At 34.5% G+C, this 19,926-nt stretch overlaps 2 protein-coding genes across 8 annotated transcripts in view; one reads left to right on the forward strand and one right to left on the reverse strand.

Moving 5' to 3' along the window:
* Positions 1-12,199, forward strand: part of LOC113497265 (tyrosine-protein kinase Src64B) — a 65,757-nt gene extending 53,558 nt beyond the window's left edge. For 5 of the 6 annotated variants that reach the window (XM_026876741.1, XM_026876766.1, XM_026876756.1 and 2 more), the window contains 6 exons: positions 4,008-4,092; positions 7,383-7,520; positions 8,007-8,217; positions 9,330-9,583; positions 9,864-10,051; positions 10,294-12,199. In XM_026876741.1, the coding sequence (XP_026732542.1) occupies positions 4,044-4,092; positions 7,383-7,520; positions 8,007-8,217; positions 9,330-9,583; positions 9,864-10,051; positions 10,294-11,028 (1,575 nt within the window). In that variant the 5' untranslated portion in view covers positions 4,008-4,043 and the 3' untranslated portion in view covers positions 11,029-12,199. The remainder of the gene's footprint in view (positions 1-4,007; positions 4,093-7,382; positions 7,521-8,006; positions 8,218-9,329; positions 9,584-9,863; positions 10,052-10,293) is intronic. The other variant, XM_026876784.1, reaches the window with a different exon arrangement.
* A 118-nt stretch (positions 12,200-12,317) lies between these two features.
* Positions 12,318-19,648, reverse strand: LOC113497295 (adenosine 3'-phospho 5'-phosphosulfate transporter 2). 2 transcript variants are annotated; one of them, XM_026876795.1, is made up of 6 exons: positions 19,464-19,648; positions 18,390-18,765; positions 17,486-17,712; positions 16,612-16,838; positions 15,474-15,655; positions 12,318-15,125 (listed from the first exon to the last, which is right to left on the reverse strand). In XM_026876795.1, the coding sequence occupies exons 2-6, from the start codon at positions 18,695-18,697 to the stop codon at positions 14,948-14,950; spliced, it is 1,122 nt and encodes a 373-aa protein (XP_026732596.1). In that variant the 5' UTR covers positions 18,698-18,765; positions 19,464-19,648; the 3' UTR covers positions 12,318-14,947. The 2 variants fall into 2 exon arrangements, with proteins under 2 accessions (XP_026732596.1, XP_026732603.1); XM_026876802.1 differs by having other exon boundaries at positions 19,439-19,648.
* Positions 19,649-19,926: the final 278 nt, after the last annotated feature.

Below are 19,926 nucleotides of genomic sequence, written 5' to 3' on the forward strand. Positions count from 1 at the left end.
GCGGTGACAGTTCGATAAACCCCCAGGCAGTTCCGGAGTGGAAGAAATCTGATATGATTTCGGTGAATCTTAAAACAGGATTTTTAATATCGTTTTTCGTCTTACAGTGTTGCATTTATATTGCCATAGGATTGACAATATTATTTATTTGCATTTTCGGATTATAATAACAATTTTTAACTATAAATAACTGGTAACACAGCAATTACTGAGGATAATAATTAATGAATGGTTTTAGAAGCCCTCGCACCCCATGACTTGAGTTGTAGGCATAACTATTATAGCAAGGTTGTCTTCAATACTGTTTGTTTTCAATAATTTACTCCATGTACTGTATATAATACAACTACATATGTATATTCAATTAACTATGATTCAAAAGGTTGATCAAATCGATTATAAATATGAGGAACTTCTGAATCATGCGAAATTTAGATCTTCTATCAATAAAACATTTAATATTACATGAAAGTTATTTTTAAATACAGATTTTGTTACTGATATGATATAGGAAAGTGATTTCGAATCATTTAGTACAAAGGCAACTAGTACCGTTTATAAACTCAAATAAAACTATTTTCCTTAATTTAATAGTTTTGTATGTATAATGTTAAATGTTCAATAATTAATTATCCTTTATTGTGACCTGTAGGTGATAATGTTATTTTAGAATTGCCTATTATATTTATTTGCATCATTATACTTATTGTAATGTTTTCTTTTTTAATATAACTGCTCTTAAGCGTCTAAGTTTTGCTAGGAAATATTTAGGGCTCCTTGACAGGATTTCATGAACCGTGATAGGTAGACAGTTGAAATTTCCACAAATCATATATTTCTGATGCAACTTTATCAAAAAATACTAAAACTGATAATCGACGTCAGGCAAGGATTTTAACGGTCATACTTTTGTGGTGGATGACACATATATCTGACAGTAGGACCTACTCACAATTTTTGTTCATCCAATCGGTTTGTTTATTGACTTTTTGACTACTTGTACGCAACCCTCAGTATCGCAAGTCAGACTCGCACATGACTGATTTAAAATCTTATTGCATTAACCTAAATTATCATCATTAGAATGTATTAAACATACGAACATAATTTTCAACGATATTCCTCAAAGTTATGCCGTATCTCAGTAAGTGCAACTGTGACTGCTATAAGAGTTATCGCTCCTGCGTTTATCAGGCAAGTTCATTAGCACCAGCTGATAACGATGACGAGACCGTTTTACCCCTAATGTAGGAAGTCTTGTAAATAACAATTATTAACAATTAACACGGGAATATTTTACCCAGAATACATTAAACCGACTAAAATAATTTGATGATAAATTGACTATTTTTTCTGCTTAACTTGAACTGTTACCACGTTTTCAATGCATACAAGAACTTACGTGTAATGAATGATTTATAATGTTTTCGATAAACAATTTATATAACAATACGTCGACTATTCTCAAAAATGGTCATGCAAAGTGATGTTATATTTCATGCATTTTCTATAAATATTGAAAAAGGATTTGTTTTCATAGGGTTCTGATAGCAGGAAATTGCTTATACGAGTACTAATCTAAACTCGAAATTTATCTATCCCATTTTTTTTATCTAAAACATTTCATTTTCCTTGTGTACTCGCGAACTCTCTTACACAACCACTGCTTATTACTTTGGCGTGGCGGTAAGCTCTGCATCAAAATACAGTAAAACGGTAAATTCGTTAACACTCAAAGTTATTACCTGCGCTGCGTTTCTCAGTAACTCAGAGCTATGAATGAATCGTCTTCGTCGAGTCCGTTTCGAAATATTTCAATAGCGAGCTCTGAGGGTCAATCAATAAACTATTCTTTTTTACGCTGATTCATATGAAACAGGTGTTGAGCCTTTACTTATGTAGAGTCTTGTAGTAATGATGTGGTTCTTGGGTTGGTCTCCAGCTGATTACGTTCTTGTTGTGGGGTATTCGTTGAATTTAAAGGTCTCTTCCTTTTATTCGTATACTGACTGGTTACGGCAAAACTAATTCAGCTGGTACTGGTCTGTATTTGTATATGCTTGCTGTTTTGCTCGCTTGGATGTTGTTTATAGTTGCAAAAAAAACTTTCCTTAACGAAGTGGGATAAAAATAGGTGTGAATCAAAGGTGACCGCTACCCCATTGCAAATTTTATGACAATCTGTTCTTTTGGGCGTACACACACACGTTTTCGCATTTATACTCTTGTGTGACTGACACTAGATACGCCTTTGAATGTCAGAATCTTGAAGAATTTATTGAGAATGACTTTAGCACAAGAATTAATAATAAACGTCAAATATGCACTGGCTAAAAACACAGTAGGTACATGAGTTTCCATGTTTCTAAAGTTATTTCGTACTTACATAAAATAATATCATGTTAGCTGTTGGTACAGTAAACAGTGCAAAGTTTTAATTAATAATCATATGTTAGTAGAAACAAACTAGGTACTACATAATATGACGTCAATGCGTTCTTTGATCCCATCTCATCTAAATTTCGCCAGTTCGTGTAAAAAATAAAACGATAATAAGATTTCATGAATTCATTGTCTCATATACAGTCGATTTAATAACAATAACTTAAAATTACGATGTACTTGACTCCATAAGTTTAGATACTGAGCTAAACAATCGTGGTGATTATTTTTATATATAACTCTGTTTTAAAATTAAATAGCGAGTAAAAGCCAATGATAAACAATAATAAAGATTATTGAATGAATTTCCCGTCGAACAATGGTTTATTTATTAAATGTGTTTATTTAATGAAGTAGTCATATTTTACAATACATTACAATTACATGAAAATTATTGGTTCGATATACATAGAGCTTTTTCGCTGGGGTCAAAAACAAAAATATACGTATGTTCCCATTATTTCTCCGTTGTTTTCTTTATTATCAGTTTAGATAACATTGCTAGCGTAACCCACTTACTTCGAACTGTGATAATAGAGTCAACTTCCTAAGTAACAACCACCATTCATGTTCGAAAACACATTTATTTTCAAGCATTTAAGTCTTGATAAACATAGTTCGGGGTATTTCTTCGCAATGTAGTTTGCATGGCGTCCCCATGGTCTCAGGTAGAAGGAAAGGGTGAAATACTAATGCCATAGCGAAGAAGTCCATTAGACTTCCCCCAGTTTAAAAAAGAAAATCAGCTTTCCTAATTGTTTGTGTTTTTGCAGTATTTTAAATAAGCGTCAACAAAAAAAAAGTGTTACATAATATAAATACATAATGTTGACCTAAATTAAAACAGCTAAATGTCCAATGCTAGTACAATAAATTCATCTAAAGACCAATAATGGACATTTAACGTAACTGTCGTTCTTCGGGCTATTCCGCTCTAAGGGGACAAATGCGTAGTGCTTAAAAAGCAATTTGTATTAGACTGCTCTTTGCTCTATTCTTTCAAGTTGAAAAAAGACTATCCCTGAGTTTTGTTGAGTTTCTATGTTTCTTCACAGGGTAGCCAGCTAGGAAATGTTAATTTAGGAAAGCTAGAATTGTCTTGTAAATGTGATATTTACTCGATTTAGGGAATAAACTTTTTCTTTCAATATCAAGGAAAGTTTTAGGGGCAGAGCTGCCTATTCATTTAGCTAATACAGAACTGGCATGTCTTATGTTTAGAAAAACTTTGTAAACCTTAATGTCCACAACCAATTATTTAGGTAAAGCTAACCTTGAACAAAAATCAACCTCGTTTTATATCAGGGAGTTTTAGTTCAGAATCAAGCTCTAAAACTGTGCTAAAACGTCGATTTTCAACGACATTATTTAAAATCGCCCGAGTTTGTAAATATTCAATCATATTTTATTGGCAATGTATAATAACTGAACTTCCTCAATTCCCAGAAAAAGAGGCTCGATATACTAAATGTTAACGTATATTTTAAATCAAAGAATCTCCATTTAGCAGTAAGGGTTAATATATCTTTTCCATGTCGTTAATGTTATTTTTCTTTTTATTACAGAAGTGGCTTGGCGCGGCGGGACCGGCGGGCCGCGCCATGGGTAACAAGTGCTGCAGCCGCCGTCATGACCCAGATAGACCTCTGGGTGAGTTATATCACTTGGAAATGTTTACTTCTTACTCTATATACTTTGATTTACAATGTATTAACACATATAAACATGATATTGCTTCTGGATGACTGTGTTCAGATTTCAATCGTCAGCTGCTTTAATCGTGGCTGCTGTATGATACAGCAGCCACGATTTTAGCTGACAGAATGTTTTATAAGCCGTAAACGTTTCATAGTTAATATTTTTTTTTCGCGCATCAAAAGCCCTTTCTGTTTCAGAATGTAAACTAGGGAACAAGCAGAAAAGTATTTATTTAAAGTTGTTTCTGCCAAAGCATGCAGTTTTAATAGAGTCATGTTTTAGAACCGTATATTATTCCAATACCTTTCATTGTAAGGATCCTTAAATATCTCTAATATTTTGCTAAAATTTCAGTAATTTGTATAAATGTCGTATTCAATGTTTATTTACGCCATGGGGGACTCCATGGATGGCGCCCTTTTGTAAACGATTATGATAAGGCATAGGTATTACTCGTAATCTTTGACCTACTTTACCTTCTTAACATACCTGTTGATTAGTTATATGACTACGTAAACATTATGTTAGATAATACCTCTTGGGAGAAAAAGATTGATCACTGGTCATGGTTATAAACGTTGCTTTACTTCGATTATTTGTTGTTATTGAAGCAAAAGAAATACATCGTATGAAAATTTCAATTTTCTTGACTTGAGAATTCTTGACATACAGCTTGGTGACAGAAAGACAGACTGTGCCGTAGTAATAGGGTTCCGTTTCAACCAAAAAATTACGACAAAATGTTCATTTCCACGTATACAAAAAATGTCCTCCTCAATATTTAAATCTATGCCCCAGTTCCCTACAAACAGTTTGACTAATAACTCTTCCGAAACAACTGCAAAATATATTTACAGTCGCGACTCGCGTATTATCCGAAACTATTTCTTAAAGAAAATAAATTGGATTTCTTATTGCTTTTAACAATAAATAACGACTTAGAAACCCCTACTTTTCACGAGGCTTGACACGCGCGAAACGAGTTCTTATTCCACCTCTTATTTTTGACAGCGATTTGAATAGGATTATTTAAGAGAAATGAACATATTTTATGAACATATATTTTTCATAAACTATTACTATGCTCCCTTTGATATTCTTACCTTAAAGTTACTACTGAAGCCCTTCTTATTATATTTTAACATATTTACTCTAAAAATCGACCAAGTGCGAGTCGGACTCATGAACCGAGAGATCAATACAAAAATATGTGGTGTTTCTAAAAATTATGTTATATTTCAGTAGCTAAATCAATATGCTCAAAGTTTAGTCTATTATTCCAAGAAATCAGAATAATCAGTTAAACTTTACGCTTAATACTAATACGAATATTACAACAATATTAAACACAACTCAAATAGTTGTACTTAAATTAGAAAACTTCGACTGCGAAATGTATGTTCTAAAACTATTAAATTCTACTGTCATAACTTCTAAAACTTTTTGAAAAGCATTTTTATTTAAACTTTAGTTATTTGTTATAGTATCATTCAGTATCCAAATATACACAGACTTGTATTATACAAGAATATATTAACCTAAGTTACACTCAGAGCAATCTTCCGTTGAATTGTTTCTCATCTACAGCTACAATAGTAACTGGTCAACGAGTGCTTATCTACAAACTGACTCATCTAACGACCACCTACATACGAATGACACACACATAATAACACACCAAAACTGGCAACATAACAATCATTAACAATAGAAATCATTATAATCACTAAAACATAAATTCGTGGTCTTAGTCAGCGACTGATCTAAGTACGGGATAATGTTGCCCAGGTATATGGTTGAGGAGGTCAGATAGGCAGTCGCTCATTGTTAAACACTGGAAGGTACTTAGCTGAATCCGGTTAGACTGAAAGCCGACCCCAGCGTAATTGGGAATAGGCTAGGAGGATGACGATGAGTCAGCGACTGATGGTTTAAAATTTTGCCTTTGTATTTAATAGAAAATATTATCCGCTTCACGGCTCTCTTTAATAATAAAGATAAAGTATATTCTGGGAAAAGGAGCTTCGTGGCCTTGTTACAGTTCCACAAATGGTCGATCACGGGTTAAGTTACACTTGAAACTGTTGGTCATAGTTCCATAACAGTTGGGAAAAGACTAGAATGATGATGAAAATAATATTCTGGGTTCAACAACCACAGCCTGGGGTTTCAGGACTAAATCTTAAAGTAAAGCAAAGACGGTTTTAATTCCGAAAGCGTTCGGCGTTTTACATTACATAGAGCAGGGTCTCTTTTTAAAAATGGCAAAAATCTTAGTTTAAAAGTTAGTTGTAAAACCCCAGACCATTATTCTAAAACAAAGAAAAACCCAGATCCTTTTATACAGCCAAAAGTACTAATCTCCTTGAGAAGAACAATAGCAAAAAAGATTTATTCACACGATCTTAAAAGCAAGCATCACAATTATTTGCGTTTAGTACTACTTACATGTGGCTTTGAGGTCACAGTATTGTTTAGAAACAGCATCAACTACGCTTCAATGTTCAAATAAATCAAGCAATAACAGATTCGATGTTATTAATTAATCGTAAGAAAGGTCAATGATTGCATTAGAATACCAATAGCTGTTATGATACTTGGGAAATGTGTTGCCCAACACAAACGTAACATAAGTAAATACAATTGTTAAGCATATAATTAAATTAAACTGTTGATCCGATTTGCGTAATCGGTTGTGTGCGTGACTGCATTATTTCGATTATCGTGATGAAAATATACCATCATAGCAGAATAGTTGTATAAGTAGAAGTGTTTTATTGAACTAAACTTATACTGTTATTATTTACGAGTTGTATCATATAGCAGTACGGAAGGGTTGACATAACAATAGACAATTCTTACATCATATATATTTATTATTTGTTACAAGTTTATATTATAAACTCTATTATGATTATCTTAATATAAATGATTTTAAATATTTATAAAATTATGATATTAATATAAAAATTACAAAGACATAACGCATCAGAGGTGGTGATGCGTTATGTCGTTTCGAAGTAAGAGCAAATAACGTCACTAGTCGGTAGAAAATGTACTGACAAGTGTGTGTGGAATTTCAACTAACTTTATCATGTCAATTTTCTGTTTACGCCATAAAAGAAAAATAAGTATCCCATATTGCTCTGAAATCGATCCGAGGGACTAATTATTTTTTTTAGTCATAGTCCCTCTAGTTTTTCCCTAGATTAATTACTAACATGTTAATACCATTATTGCAGTATACCCAGCGTTTAAGAACGAGGCTGGCTTCACAGCATGCCCCTCGTCGTTGGAGACGCGGTACACAGGCGAACCGAACACAAGAGTCCTAGCGAGACCACAAGCTGACATCGTACGCACACGGAATCCAGGCAAATGTGAGTATCTGTCATGTATTAAGTATCTATTTATTTTAGGTAGTGCCTAATGTGTAAGACTTGCTTAATAGAGGGGGAATAAAAATAGAAACCAACCTGATGATGGCTGCTAACCACAGCAGCTTTTGAGGTATTTCAGATTTACCTAAGTTAGAGAAATTTTAAGAGGTTTCATTTGCCCGTCGAAACCTAAAACCAGGATAAATAAACTTCTGCCGGGGCAGCCGGATTGTCCGAAAGGGTTACCGTGGCCCCGGTAAACGAAGAACAAAGGAAGGATGATGGGTTGGTTATAGAGTAGAAGTCTGACACACCCTTCCGCTCAAGTCGAAGCGGAAGAAGTCATTTCATGAATTCCCATCCAAAAAAAGGACCAATAAACTAATATGTAATGTCTGATATAAGAATGGATCATATCGGCGGCTTTTTAGAGTCCATTAGGGACGATTGTAAAACCAACACTAAATCTTCACCTCAAAATTCCAGGTATAACAAATGGCGGTCGTCGGGTCGTCAAAGCACTATGTGCGTACACAGCCAGAGCGGACTCCGACATCTCCTTCCGCAAGGGCGACCGCATGGAAGTCCTCAGCGATGCAGAACCTGACTGGTGGAGAGTCCTCCATCTGACCACCAGGAGAGAGGGACTTGTTCCAGTCAACTTCGTCGCCGAAGAAAGCTCCGTGGAATGTGAAGAGTGAGTGCTATTATTTTGGCTTGCTGGTTTAGAACATCATTAAGGATTGTATATACTAAAACTACGAGGCTAATGTAAGAGAAAGGTTGTATAACCCCCTTAATCCTGTATATTACGGACTAGCTAACTAAAATCTTTATGCACCGCTAAACGAACGAGACGCCTTTTTTGCCAAGAAAGTAGTCAAGTCTCTACAATATTGCATAAAAGTGCAATCTTTTTTTATAACTGGACCTCAAAAAATAGTAGTTCTAGAAATAGCGTGAAAACTATTTATAGTGCCGTAGCATAAATATTCAACATAGTCCAGAAAGAATAATAACGAAAACTTATTACATTCCTTCACCCACGCACATTAATTTCCCGTCCAGAATATTCCATCCCAAATACATACTACCCTGAAATGTACATAATGTTTCGTACAGGCTATCCTAACATAGAATTTAATTATCGCAGCTCGCTTCCTCCTTCCTCTCGTATGATTTAACGTCTTATTTTTATTCGCATCCCGACGTTCTACGTACCATTTCCCTACGAAATGATTTTCAGGAATTCGAGCAAATAAATAGCAAACGAACACTGATAGAGAGTATTTTGTTTTATGTTTGAACTTGCTGTTTTTAATTAATTTTGCTTTAAGAATTTGATTTAGGAGAATACTAAACATTCTGAATCTTTTCGTTTAGAAACGACCTCACCAATCATTACTATTGTAATAACTATTAACATAACTTAAGCGCTTTTTAATAGCTGGTGTAACTTTAATCTTATCCACATTCGATTTAGATCTCTAGGCGGATTATGTCGGATTTTTACTACTGGATATGGAGCAGACTGGCTGGCCCTCTGGTCGCGGACTCCAAAATTGTACAAAGTATGGCTAACACTAAAGGGACCTACCATCGCCACTTAATGAAGGACTTGTTGCTAATGTGTACGAGAGAGTCTGCTCGCTTTCACAACTTTAACAATCTTTATTTTAGTGATGATGGCAGGTTTCCAGCTTCCTAATTCCCAAGAGCAGCAATAACAACAAAAATGGTGACAGGGTTGATCCTCCCTTCTCGTTATTAATCGGCGACTTTCCGCTAAAGGCAATCATCATGTTGCAGTTGGTTCTTCCCGCACGTGTCGCGGAAGGAGGCTGACAAGCTGCTGCTGGCTGACTCCAACCCTCGGGGGACGTTCCTCGTCAGGCCCGCGGAGCACAACCCTCACGGCTTCAGCCTCAGCGTCAAGGATTGGGAGGAGGGGAGAGGATATCATGTCAAACACTACAAAATTAAACCTCTGGATAATGGAGGCTTCTACATCGCAACAAATCAGACCTTCCCCAGTTTGCCAGCGCTTGTCATGTCGTATACGAGTGAGTTGACTTTTATTTGTTTGGTTGATCATCTGTTTTAGTTCACTAAAGTAGACAAAACGCCTTTTCTAATCAGTAATTCTTGACGCACAATTCTACCACTCATATTTTCTTAAGATAACACCATTAACATTTTCTAACCTTTCTTTACCTACTTTCTAAATATTAGTAAAACATTTGCCTTATCTCAAAAAATTAAATACTACATAACTCATAACCATGTCTTAACCCATACTCACAAAAAACGCTATCTAAATAAAAGATACTTATGATGTTCCAGAAAACGCGCTAGGTCTGTGCCACGTGCTAGCGCGGCCGTGCCCCAAGCCCGAGCCTCAGATGTGGGACCTCGGGCCCGAGCTGCGGGACAAGTGGGAGATACCCCGGGTCGAGATACAGCTCATCAGGAAACTGGGCCAAGGGAACTTCGGAGAAGTTTATTACGGCAAATGGCGTAACAATATTGAGGTGATGTTTTGTTTTTCCTCGGTTGTTGTTTTTTTTTTGTTAAAAAATATAAAAATTGTTGCTTTTAACTTTCGAATCTTGACGCAAAGATAAAGGTCACTATCATATTATAGTGCCGTTCTTAAATATGTAGTTGAGCAATATTTTCGGAGATGTAATATTTAACTTTTCTTTTTCGATGTTCAACTGCCTTACCATGACTTCTGTTATAATACTTCTTAATCTCAATTTTGTCATTACAGGTCGCCGTTAAAACCCTGAGAGAGGGTACGATGTCGACGCAAGCCTTCCTCCAAGAGGCAGCCATCATGAAGAAGTTCCGTCACAAGCGACTCGTCGCACTGTACGCGGTCTGTTCCACCCAGGAACCAGTATACATCGTCCAGGAGTACATGAGCAAGGGCTCCTTACTCGAGTTCCTCAGAAATGGAGAAGGGAAATTCCTACAGTTCGAGGACCTAGTGTATATCGCCGCGCAAGTAGCCTCCGGAATGGAGTACTTGGAATCCAAAATGTTGATACATAGAGACTTAGCCGCTAGAAACGTGTTAATAGGTGAAAATAATGTAGCAAAAATATGTGACTTTGGACTCGCTAGGGTGATCGAAGACAACGAGTATTGTCCCAAACAAGGATCCCGCTTCCCAGTGAAGTGGACCGCACCGGAAGCAATCATATACGGCAGATTTTCCATAAAGAGCGACGTGTGGTCGTACGGCATCCTGCTGATGGAGCTGTTCACGTACGGGCAGATCCCGTACCCGGGGCTGCACGGCAAGGACGTCATCGAGCAGGTGGAGCGCGGCTACCGCATGCCCAAGCCGCTGGGCCACTGCCTGCCCGACGACATCTACCGCCTCATGCTGCAGTGCTGGGACGCCGTGCCCGAGAAGCGGCCCACCTTCGAGTTCCTCAACCACTACTTCGAGTCCTTCACCGTGACCAGTGAGATCCCGTACAGAGAAGTGCAAGACTAGTGCTGTGATATAGTCCAATAGAACTTGTATGTGCAGCGCCAGAGACGATGTGTAGGGTCCTCTTAGCAAATATCGGAATTATAATTCGTGTGTGGACTCGTCGCGAGAGACCGTGTTCACACACACTTATAAAGCCACTTTTAGTATTTTTATACTCAAAAGCATTATTGAACTAAAACAATACAGGAATGTGTGAGCTTCTTTTTTATTGGTCGACGGCTTTTCTTTTCTGTTTTGTGAATCAAAATTGGTATTAATTAAAACTTAGCCTAAGGCGATACGAAAACACAGAAATGTATGTTTAAGTCCACTAAAGTAACTTTTGTATTTATAGTATTGAGTAAATTTCACTTTCAATATTATTTATGTAGCTTATAAGCACTGGTAGTGTTGTTTTGCATTTTGTACAAACTAAATTGTTCACTATGACATAAGCAATAAGATTTAAATCGAAATGTAACACGATATTTTCATATTCTAAAGTGATATGTGATATTTTTATTTATCACTTAAGGCCTGGCACCGAAGTAGCACGAACACCAAGTCCGGTGTTTCCCGCGCTTATAACTTCGCGCACAACTCCCACATTTTTCTTGTATTGCGTACAAATTAGATTCCCCTTTATAATGACAAAACAGAACTGATAAACTTTATACGGCTCCTTTGCAATATCATGATGATATAGAAGTTTAAAATAAACCTTTAAGTTGTCATGTAGTCCCCTCCAATCAAAATTGACTAGAGTTAATTACTTCATTGTGATATAATCTGTGCTCAAGATATCCGTACAACTTGCAAAGGGGCCAACTACCCTCATGTAAAAAGACAAATAATACTAGCTTTAGGACCATATACCAAAGAGTTAATTGTACATTAAGAACGAATGATAGATGTAGAGAGATGCGTATTTAATTTATAGCGTAGTTAGACCTTGTGACCTGTATAATGTTAATTATTTTGACCAATATTCCCATTTTTGACGCGTATATAAAACTTAAAGAATATTGATTGTTAATATAATTGGATTCTAATGTTGACTGATCATCGGTCCGTTTTTTATTCAAGTAACCACGAAATTTAACCTCAAATTTGTTTATTTCCTTCGCCTAAAAGTATTAAAATGCTTTAACCACTTAATCGTTTTGTCGTCCTAGAAAATGTATAAAGCCAATGAAAATAGTGTCTTAAATAACATTCCAAATATTCAAACACGTTAAATTTGGACACTTTTGTATGAAAACGTTTAGATTTGTAAGATTTTGTACATACAATGAAATAAATGTCATTGATATAAATAATGTATTTTATTTACACCGGATAATTACAATACATTCACATATCAATTATTTAGTCACTAAACATGGTCACTGTTTTTTCCACTTTTTTTTACTGAATTCGCAATAAACGCGATTGAGAAATCAGTAACATTGAACTTCTAAATCAAAATGAAAATAAATACCTTATTACACATACAAATTGACATAAAATAATACAATTACAAGTATTTAATAAATACGTATAATATATGATTGATTAATGAAATAGTCACAAATGACTGTTAAAATAAATCATTACAATACCTTCTATACACAGCACTTCATTAATGACAAAACTTTATTGCGAATTGTTATTTAAAGGTAAAATAATAATATCAATTGATTCAGAAAATTGAATGTTATCAATATTCCAAATGTTAAAGAATCTGTAAATATGTTGCTGCATCACACACGTTATACATGCGTGGGCTTTGGATTCACTGGCAGAAATTGTTGAAATTATCAGCATAAACATACTAGCGAGTCCTATGAAAAAATAGACCCGCATGTTGAGATAGACACCTAACATAAAACGCGTGTGTGGCATTGAGGTAATCACCTGAACCAAGTAAAGCGCGGCAAACAATAGGGATGATGGCAATTATTTGTTTTTAGTGCCCATCTTATATTTTAATGAAAATAATCTATACTTTTTTACTATCCACGCAAACAAATTGATCAAATTACAGTGAATGGAACTTACGAGTGGCATCAAACTTGTGTATTACTAAATCGTTACGTCACAAGCCCCTCTCCTAATCTTTAAAACAGTTTAACTTTTTTTTGTACAGATAAATGTAGCAATACCTACGTGTAAAATATTTTTGTTATTATCTATGTGACGGATTAAAAAGATTTTTAATCTTAAAACTTCATCATCCCTAGTGCCAGTACCTATTAAAATCCATATCTGTTACAAAACCCACGTGTTGGCGATGCAAACATTGGAGACATATTTAAAAATAAAAGCAAACTAAATTGTATCACAAATATCACAATATATAATAAAGTAAATTATTTATACAGTATTACAGTTAAAACAGGGAGGTATTCAAAAATATCATTGAAAGTTACATACTTATACAAATACACATTTATCAGTATTACATAACAATAAATTAAAATAATAAGATTGGAAGACTATTATCGAGCACTGATGTTTCAGATAAATTAATCTCTTTATAAGATCGTCATTAATTTAAAAGATATTAAATCTAACAGATATATAATAATTATAATATTGATCTGTTATTCTCATTACGGGGCAAAAATGCAATACAATGTCAAAATTTACTCACAAATATAAGAAATACTTTAGCCAAGTATTAATCAAAATCACTTTTCCATATAAATAATCTCATTTAGGTCTAAGTCTAAAACATGAAATTTCCTGAAAACATTTAAATTAATTAATTTGCGCTATTTAGATCAAATTCATCATTTCTTTTAGATATATGCATGTCGTAAATAAACATACATTATTGTAAATACACTTTTAAAACTAAACACTTATACTCAGTTTGTAAAGGTACTTATAAAGGTAAACAATCTTGGAGTTTCTATTTATACAAACACTTAAAAAAGGATTGATATATTTCAGTGATATATTTGATTTGATAATCTAATATTGATTTTTTCAGAAACGTTATATTTAGATGAGTTTCTAGAAAAAAATACATAATAAGATTGTTTACCTCCTTTAAAATACCTAAAAAAGGTATAGGTATATTTTTTTTTAAACTAAATGAACGCTATTTATTTCCTAAGAAATATTACAGCCAAGTAACTACAATTAAATGTAGGTCATCGAGACGCGAATGATTCGTGATATGTCAAACATTATAATACTAGACTAAAATATTCAATTCAATTGTGTGCTCAGCGCTATGTGTGGGTAACACTTGCAAGTATACAATGACTTAATGTAAAAATGCAGCTTGTTTTTTGTCACTGACACACTAATAACAATTGCATTGATACATGCACATTGAGATTTGAGAGCACCTACCCAGCTATCTGGGTAAGTGCTACCTAAGTCTTTGTATAGACTGAGATGTATAATCACTCGAGACTATGTTATTTACCATAACAATAGTAAAAAAAGATTCTGACCTAAAATGCATCCTGTTGTTAATTCTATACAAACTCATTTTACCTCATGGTATATGATCAACCCCACAAAAAGGTCAATACTTAATTCATCATCTAATCTATTTCACTGGTTATTAAAAATTAGTAGAATTTAAAAATAAATGCTTGCAATCTGGTTATGTTGATCTACAATAAGATTAAACAATAGTTGTCATCCATTTTTCGAGCAAAGCTGTTTTAGACGGTGCGAGGAATAACATGCGGTACATTGACGTCAATATTATTTCTGTTGCTATTGGACTATCACTCAGCAATGTATTCCACATTTATGATATTCTCGCATCGTCTAAATAAGCCTTTATTTTAAGTTAATTGTGGAAGCGAGACGACGCTATATACATCTCTTTTCCGCAACGAGTCAGACATACTCTAAAAGGTGTTAATATTAATTTTGGAAAGGAAATCTTTAAATCAATTCTAGTATTGAACTATTCACCGTCTTAATCCTTAGTCTATACAGTATCTGCATAGACTTTGCTCTTAATCCTGAGATACCTGTACTCCGATTGGTAGAAAGTGTCCATGTATTGCCAGCATCTACGAAGCGGAGCGGGAACATAATGCGGATGTTTCTTACTGTAGTGATTCAAATATATAGCTAGGACTACCAGCATGCCAGACCAAACGTATCTGAAAGTAAATAGAAGTAATTTAGTATGTTTTGATAAAAGGATATAGTTGATACGACAGGTGAATATGAATGTAGTAATTCAGATAGGTAACGAGAAATATTAGTTACTACAGTACTTTGATGGATTGTCGGAAATATCGTTTTTTCAGTATATATTTGTGACGTCAGGCAACATTCAAAAAATATCATTAAGCCACAAGTAATATTCTAAGATCCAATTTTTCAATCGCCAGATAACTTTTATCTAAAGAATGATTGACGTTTTGACAGATTTTCTATAGAAAATGTGTCAAACGGCCATATTTAGTCCTCAAATAGAGGATCTAATACTTAGATATAATACTTACTGGAAAACAAAAGGCTTGCTGAATAGTAAGAAGGATATGATAATAGATAGTGCCTTTCTGAAGGTGGTGACAGTGACGGCGACAGTGGCGCCACAGATGCGGACCAATGTTAACACTGCTTGCAGACCCACATACCCACTCAGACTTAGGAAGAAAATATTCGGGTATATTGTTAGGGGTTTCTGTAATAAAATAAGGTATAATTAATTAATTAATAACATGTAGGACTTGTAACACATTGAAATATTCTGCCTTAGTAACACGATGGAATGGAAACTTTTTAGCTGGTTGGATCGACTAGTGACCTCCATAGTTTAGTTGATAAAGCGGACCAGGACCCAATTCCGCTATTCACAATCAAATGGCGTATCTTTCAATAGAAATTGGGTTAAAATTACACTATTTGTATAACAGTAATTATAAATTCATTGTCAATAGAATTAATTTATAACTATTGTGTTGTGAAAATGCTTTGGAGAATACGAAATTTACATCATTGGATTAGTGACCAGGACTCAAGAATAAAGACCCAGAACCATTCTATTATGTATATGTAACATAAAATATCTACTGCACTGCCTTTTTCAGTATGAATCAAATAAGACCTGTTAAGTAAGTATTTTTAAAAACTTTACTAAAAGTCCTAAAATTCAGCAGAATATTGTATGTGAGTTATCGCATTTACAGGGATTTCGTAACCTTACGTGCAAGATATAAAGATTTATGGTAGTTTTGACCAATTGAGTTCTTTATATACATGCTTGAGTACGTGTGTGATGTTATAACTGTGGTCACGATAATCGTCACCTGGTAAGCAATAAAATGAAAGGTTTATAACTCGACCGCACGGATAGCCGAGACCGAAACCTGCACCTAGAGCCATTACTGTGACGTTTAAAAAATGCTTAGGAAACGGCATATTTGATAAAAAAAATGGATTTTGAAAACATCCAATGAGCGCAACATGCCTTGGGTTCGAACCCCACGCAAGACAAGAATTTATGTGATCTACGATCTCTTCTACAGAGTCTGGGTGTACTTGTGTTTCCCATGTATAAAATTGAATGAAATTCCTCACAATCGCAGTCTCTACTATATAAATGACTCTTAATACACAACAATGAACAAAAATACATACCTGCATGCTATAATTGAATCCCTCACTCAAAACGCCGCTGAGGCCAGTAATGACAAACAAGTAAGAACAGGCCAAGGCATACGAGTAGAACACGACCTCGTTGTTCGACGCCTGGTGCTGTTTCATCGCCTTCTCCTGAACGTTCCCGATGATAGCGTCACACAGGAGCGCCAGAGATATCACTACGATACCTATGAAGTTAAACTTCGGAGACGTGCTGGACTCCGCTGAAAAAATATTTTATTCATTATTTATCACGTTTCGACTGTTAGGGTGAATATTAGTTCGGAACAGGGTTTTTCCGACCTTCAGTCACCAACAGGCAGTTATTTTAAAACATGACGTATTTCAACAACACACAAGTGAACAAATACTAAAAATGAAAAGCAGAAATCAATTAAAACTTCAATAATATATTTTAAAACGCAATATCATAACAGCAAATCGATTTTTCTTTAATTTGTGTTTCGTAGCAAAATCAGTTACAGACATGATTGATAGAGAAATACTGCATGCGACTATTAATTATGACGTCATAATGTCAATTGATTGTGACCGCCTGCAATTGTTTTATAAGCATTCAATTCAATGTATAGGGTATTTGACAAACAAAACTGTTTAGGCTGCCAAACAGATTCCAAAAAATTTAGCTTTTTTTTTTTCTCATTAACAAAAATGAAACGGTGATTTAAATATTGTCGTGTGACGTCACTTACCAGTACTACTACTACTTAATAGAAAGTAATGTTTTTCGCCCCCACTACCAAACTTAAGTGCTTAACATGAAAAACACGTAATTAATATTTTTGGACATCTGTCTGATGGACTATAGAGATTCATTTGTGATACTTATTCAAATAAACAGACAACTCACCCAACGTGAACATGGTTAGACCAATACACATAACCACAGCGGCGATGTAGTCCAGGAACCCATATTGCTTCCCCAATATAAAAATACTTCCAATCATGACCGGAATAAGCTTGCAGCTCTTGAATATCAGCTGTGTAGGGTAGTTGAGGTAACTTAGAGCTAAGTTTGAGAAAGACATTGTTCCAAGAGTCAATGCTGCAAGCAGTGCATATGTGCTGATTGGTACTCTGAGAAACAAAATATGTATGTCGATTAGTTATTTTGTAAAGGGTACACTAGTATTTCTATTTCGTAATTTTGTTCGCAGCGTTTATTAGTCATTGAAATGAAACTACTTTTACGGATTTTATCGCGGTTTAATTTTAGTTCCCGACGTTTCGACACCTTTGCAGGTATCATGGTCACGGGCAGACTGATATGGTGTTCGTCTTGACAGAAGATATTGCTCGTTCTACCTTCATATTTTTAATTAATTATTTGTGGTCCGACCTACGCAGTATGAGCTCACTGTGTCGTGATGTCTTGCAGCGCTGCTCTTGGGTTTAGCCTTGAGTTTTTTTTTAGGTCGGACCACAAACAATTAATTAAAAATATGAAGGTAGAACGAGCAACATCTTCTGTCAAGACGAACACCATCTCAGTCTGCCCGTGACCATGATACCTGCAAAGGTGTCGAAACGTCGGGAACTAAAATAAAAAATTAAACCGCGATAAAATCCGTAAAAGTAGTTTCATTTCAATGTCTAACATTCGCGTAAACCTAAGAAACCACTAGCCTTTATTAGTTTAGTATTCTGTTTATGACAATAATTTGATTTCATCAAATATAAAAAATTTACTGGTTTAATAAATATATAGAAAAACATCTAAGTTACATAAAACAATGTAGAGCTACAATACTTACTTCCGTTTTATAGGATTCCTTATCAGAGACTCGACAAAACTCAATGCCATAGTCATTAAAAATTGTACCAGTGTCATGTATAAACTAACCGGTTTAACTTCGGCATCAGAAAATATTAATTCTACGAAATATCCATAGGCTAGGTAGAATATAAATACGAAGAGGGCACATAATGAAAATTGAGTAAGTTCACTGTATGGAGTTAAGTTGAAACATAGAATGTTGATTTCAGCCTTTTGCGGTTTCTCGGCAGTTTTGCTGGAACCCGGTATATCAATCCGTATGATGGCATCTTGGGGTTGATGCATTTTTAGAACAGAACTTTTATTTGTTACAAAGCGAGACTCATAACGCCTTGTGAAAAGTTGCTAGTACACTGAAAAAATTAATAAAGAATTAGGAATAAATAAACCATCGTTAAAGCATAACAAGTTGCTGTTACAAATGGTAATTATAAAACTATTCTTTTTCAGTTTTAAGATATAAAACATGAATGATGAAACAATTATAAGCTACAAAACATTTTATTATTATATTTCAACTTGAGTCACAGATTTTGATCTCTTAATTATTTAATTGAATTTTAAGTTCAAGATTATTTTTATCTAAGAAACGGAAATCACAATACAATTTATCGTAGAAATATCTATTTAATCTAATCTTTCAGTAAACTTTAATCATTACTTAAAATTAGAGAAGATTTATAATAAATCTTCAGTTAAAGAGTTATGAAGAGGTCTGTAAGAAAAAGTGAGAGGGCTGACCTATCTCATAGGATCTATTAATAAAAAGCAAACAGAATTAAAATTACGTGTTTCCTTACAGATTGCAAAAAAACTTAATTGTCTCCAAATTGCAAATCGTATATATTTTTTTAATGATATGACATAAATGCTACACGTAAACTCGTATACTGCCATGAAAATGAACAATACTATACATAGACTCTTGCAGACTCCACAGAAATCATTCAAATATGCAGTACAATAACACATTTACATTACAGTATTCAAAACATTAGTTTGTTTACACATAAAATATTCACATACCATAAATATACCACGGTAAACGTACCTTGGAGATGATTTAATACACACTACAGTAATATTTTGTTTTATCAAAAAGCAATTATTTCTTAAAATGTAAATACATAACTGCTCCGGCGAATACCTAATCCTTCGTCGACACGACACTACTGTCTTTTATTTAGATTTTCTGTAGCACTGCTGTCAATATTGTCATGTGTTGGCAGTCAGCTGTCCATACGAAAACAGAGAAGTTAATATACAGTTTCAAGGCAGCAGTAAGGACAACGCATACGCCATGCTCAATATATTGACCGTAAGGGGCGGAACGCACAATCTGACAGGTCAACATGGTCTCTTCTCTTTGAACGATTTATTGTCTATAGTTTTTATGTAGACAACATGATTTTGTTAATTTTCCTTGTCAAAAATTTCAGATTAACAGAATCTACAAATAAAATTATGAAACTTATATCGTCTTCAAAAAAGTCGAGTACTGTTAACTGCCAATA

Source organism: Trichoplusia ni, chromosome 1 (genome assembly GCF_003590095.1).
Source record: "Trichoplusia ni isolate ovarian cell line Hi5 chromosome 1, tn1, whole genome shotgun sequence".
Classification (NCBI taxonomy): domain Eukaryota; kingdom Metazoa; phylum Arthropoda; class Insecta; order Lepidoptera; family Noctuidae; genus Trichoplusia; species Trichoplusia ni.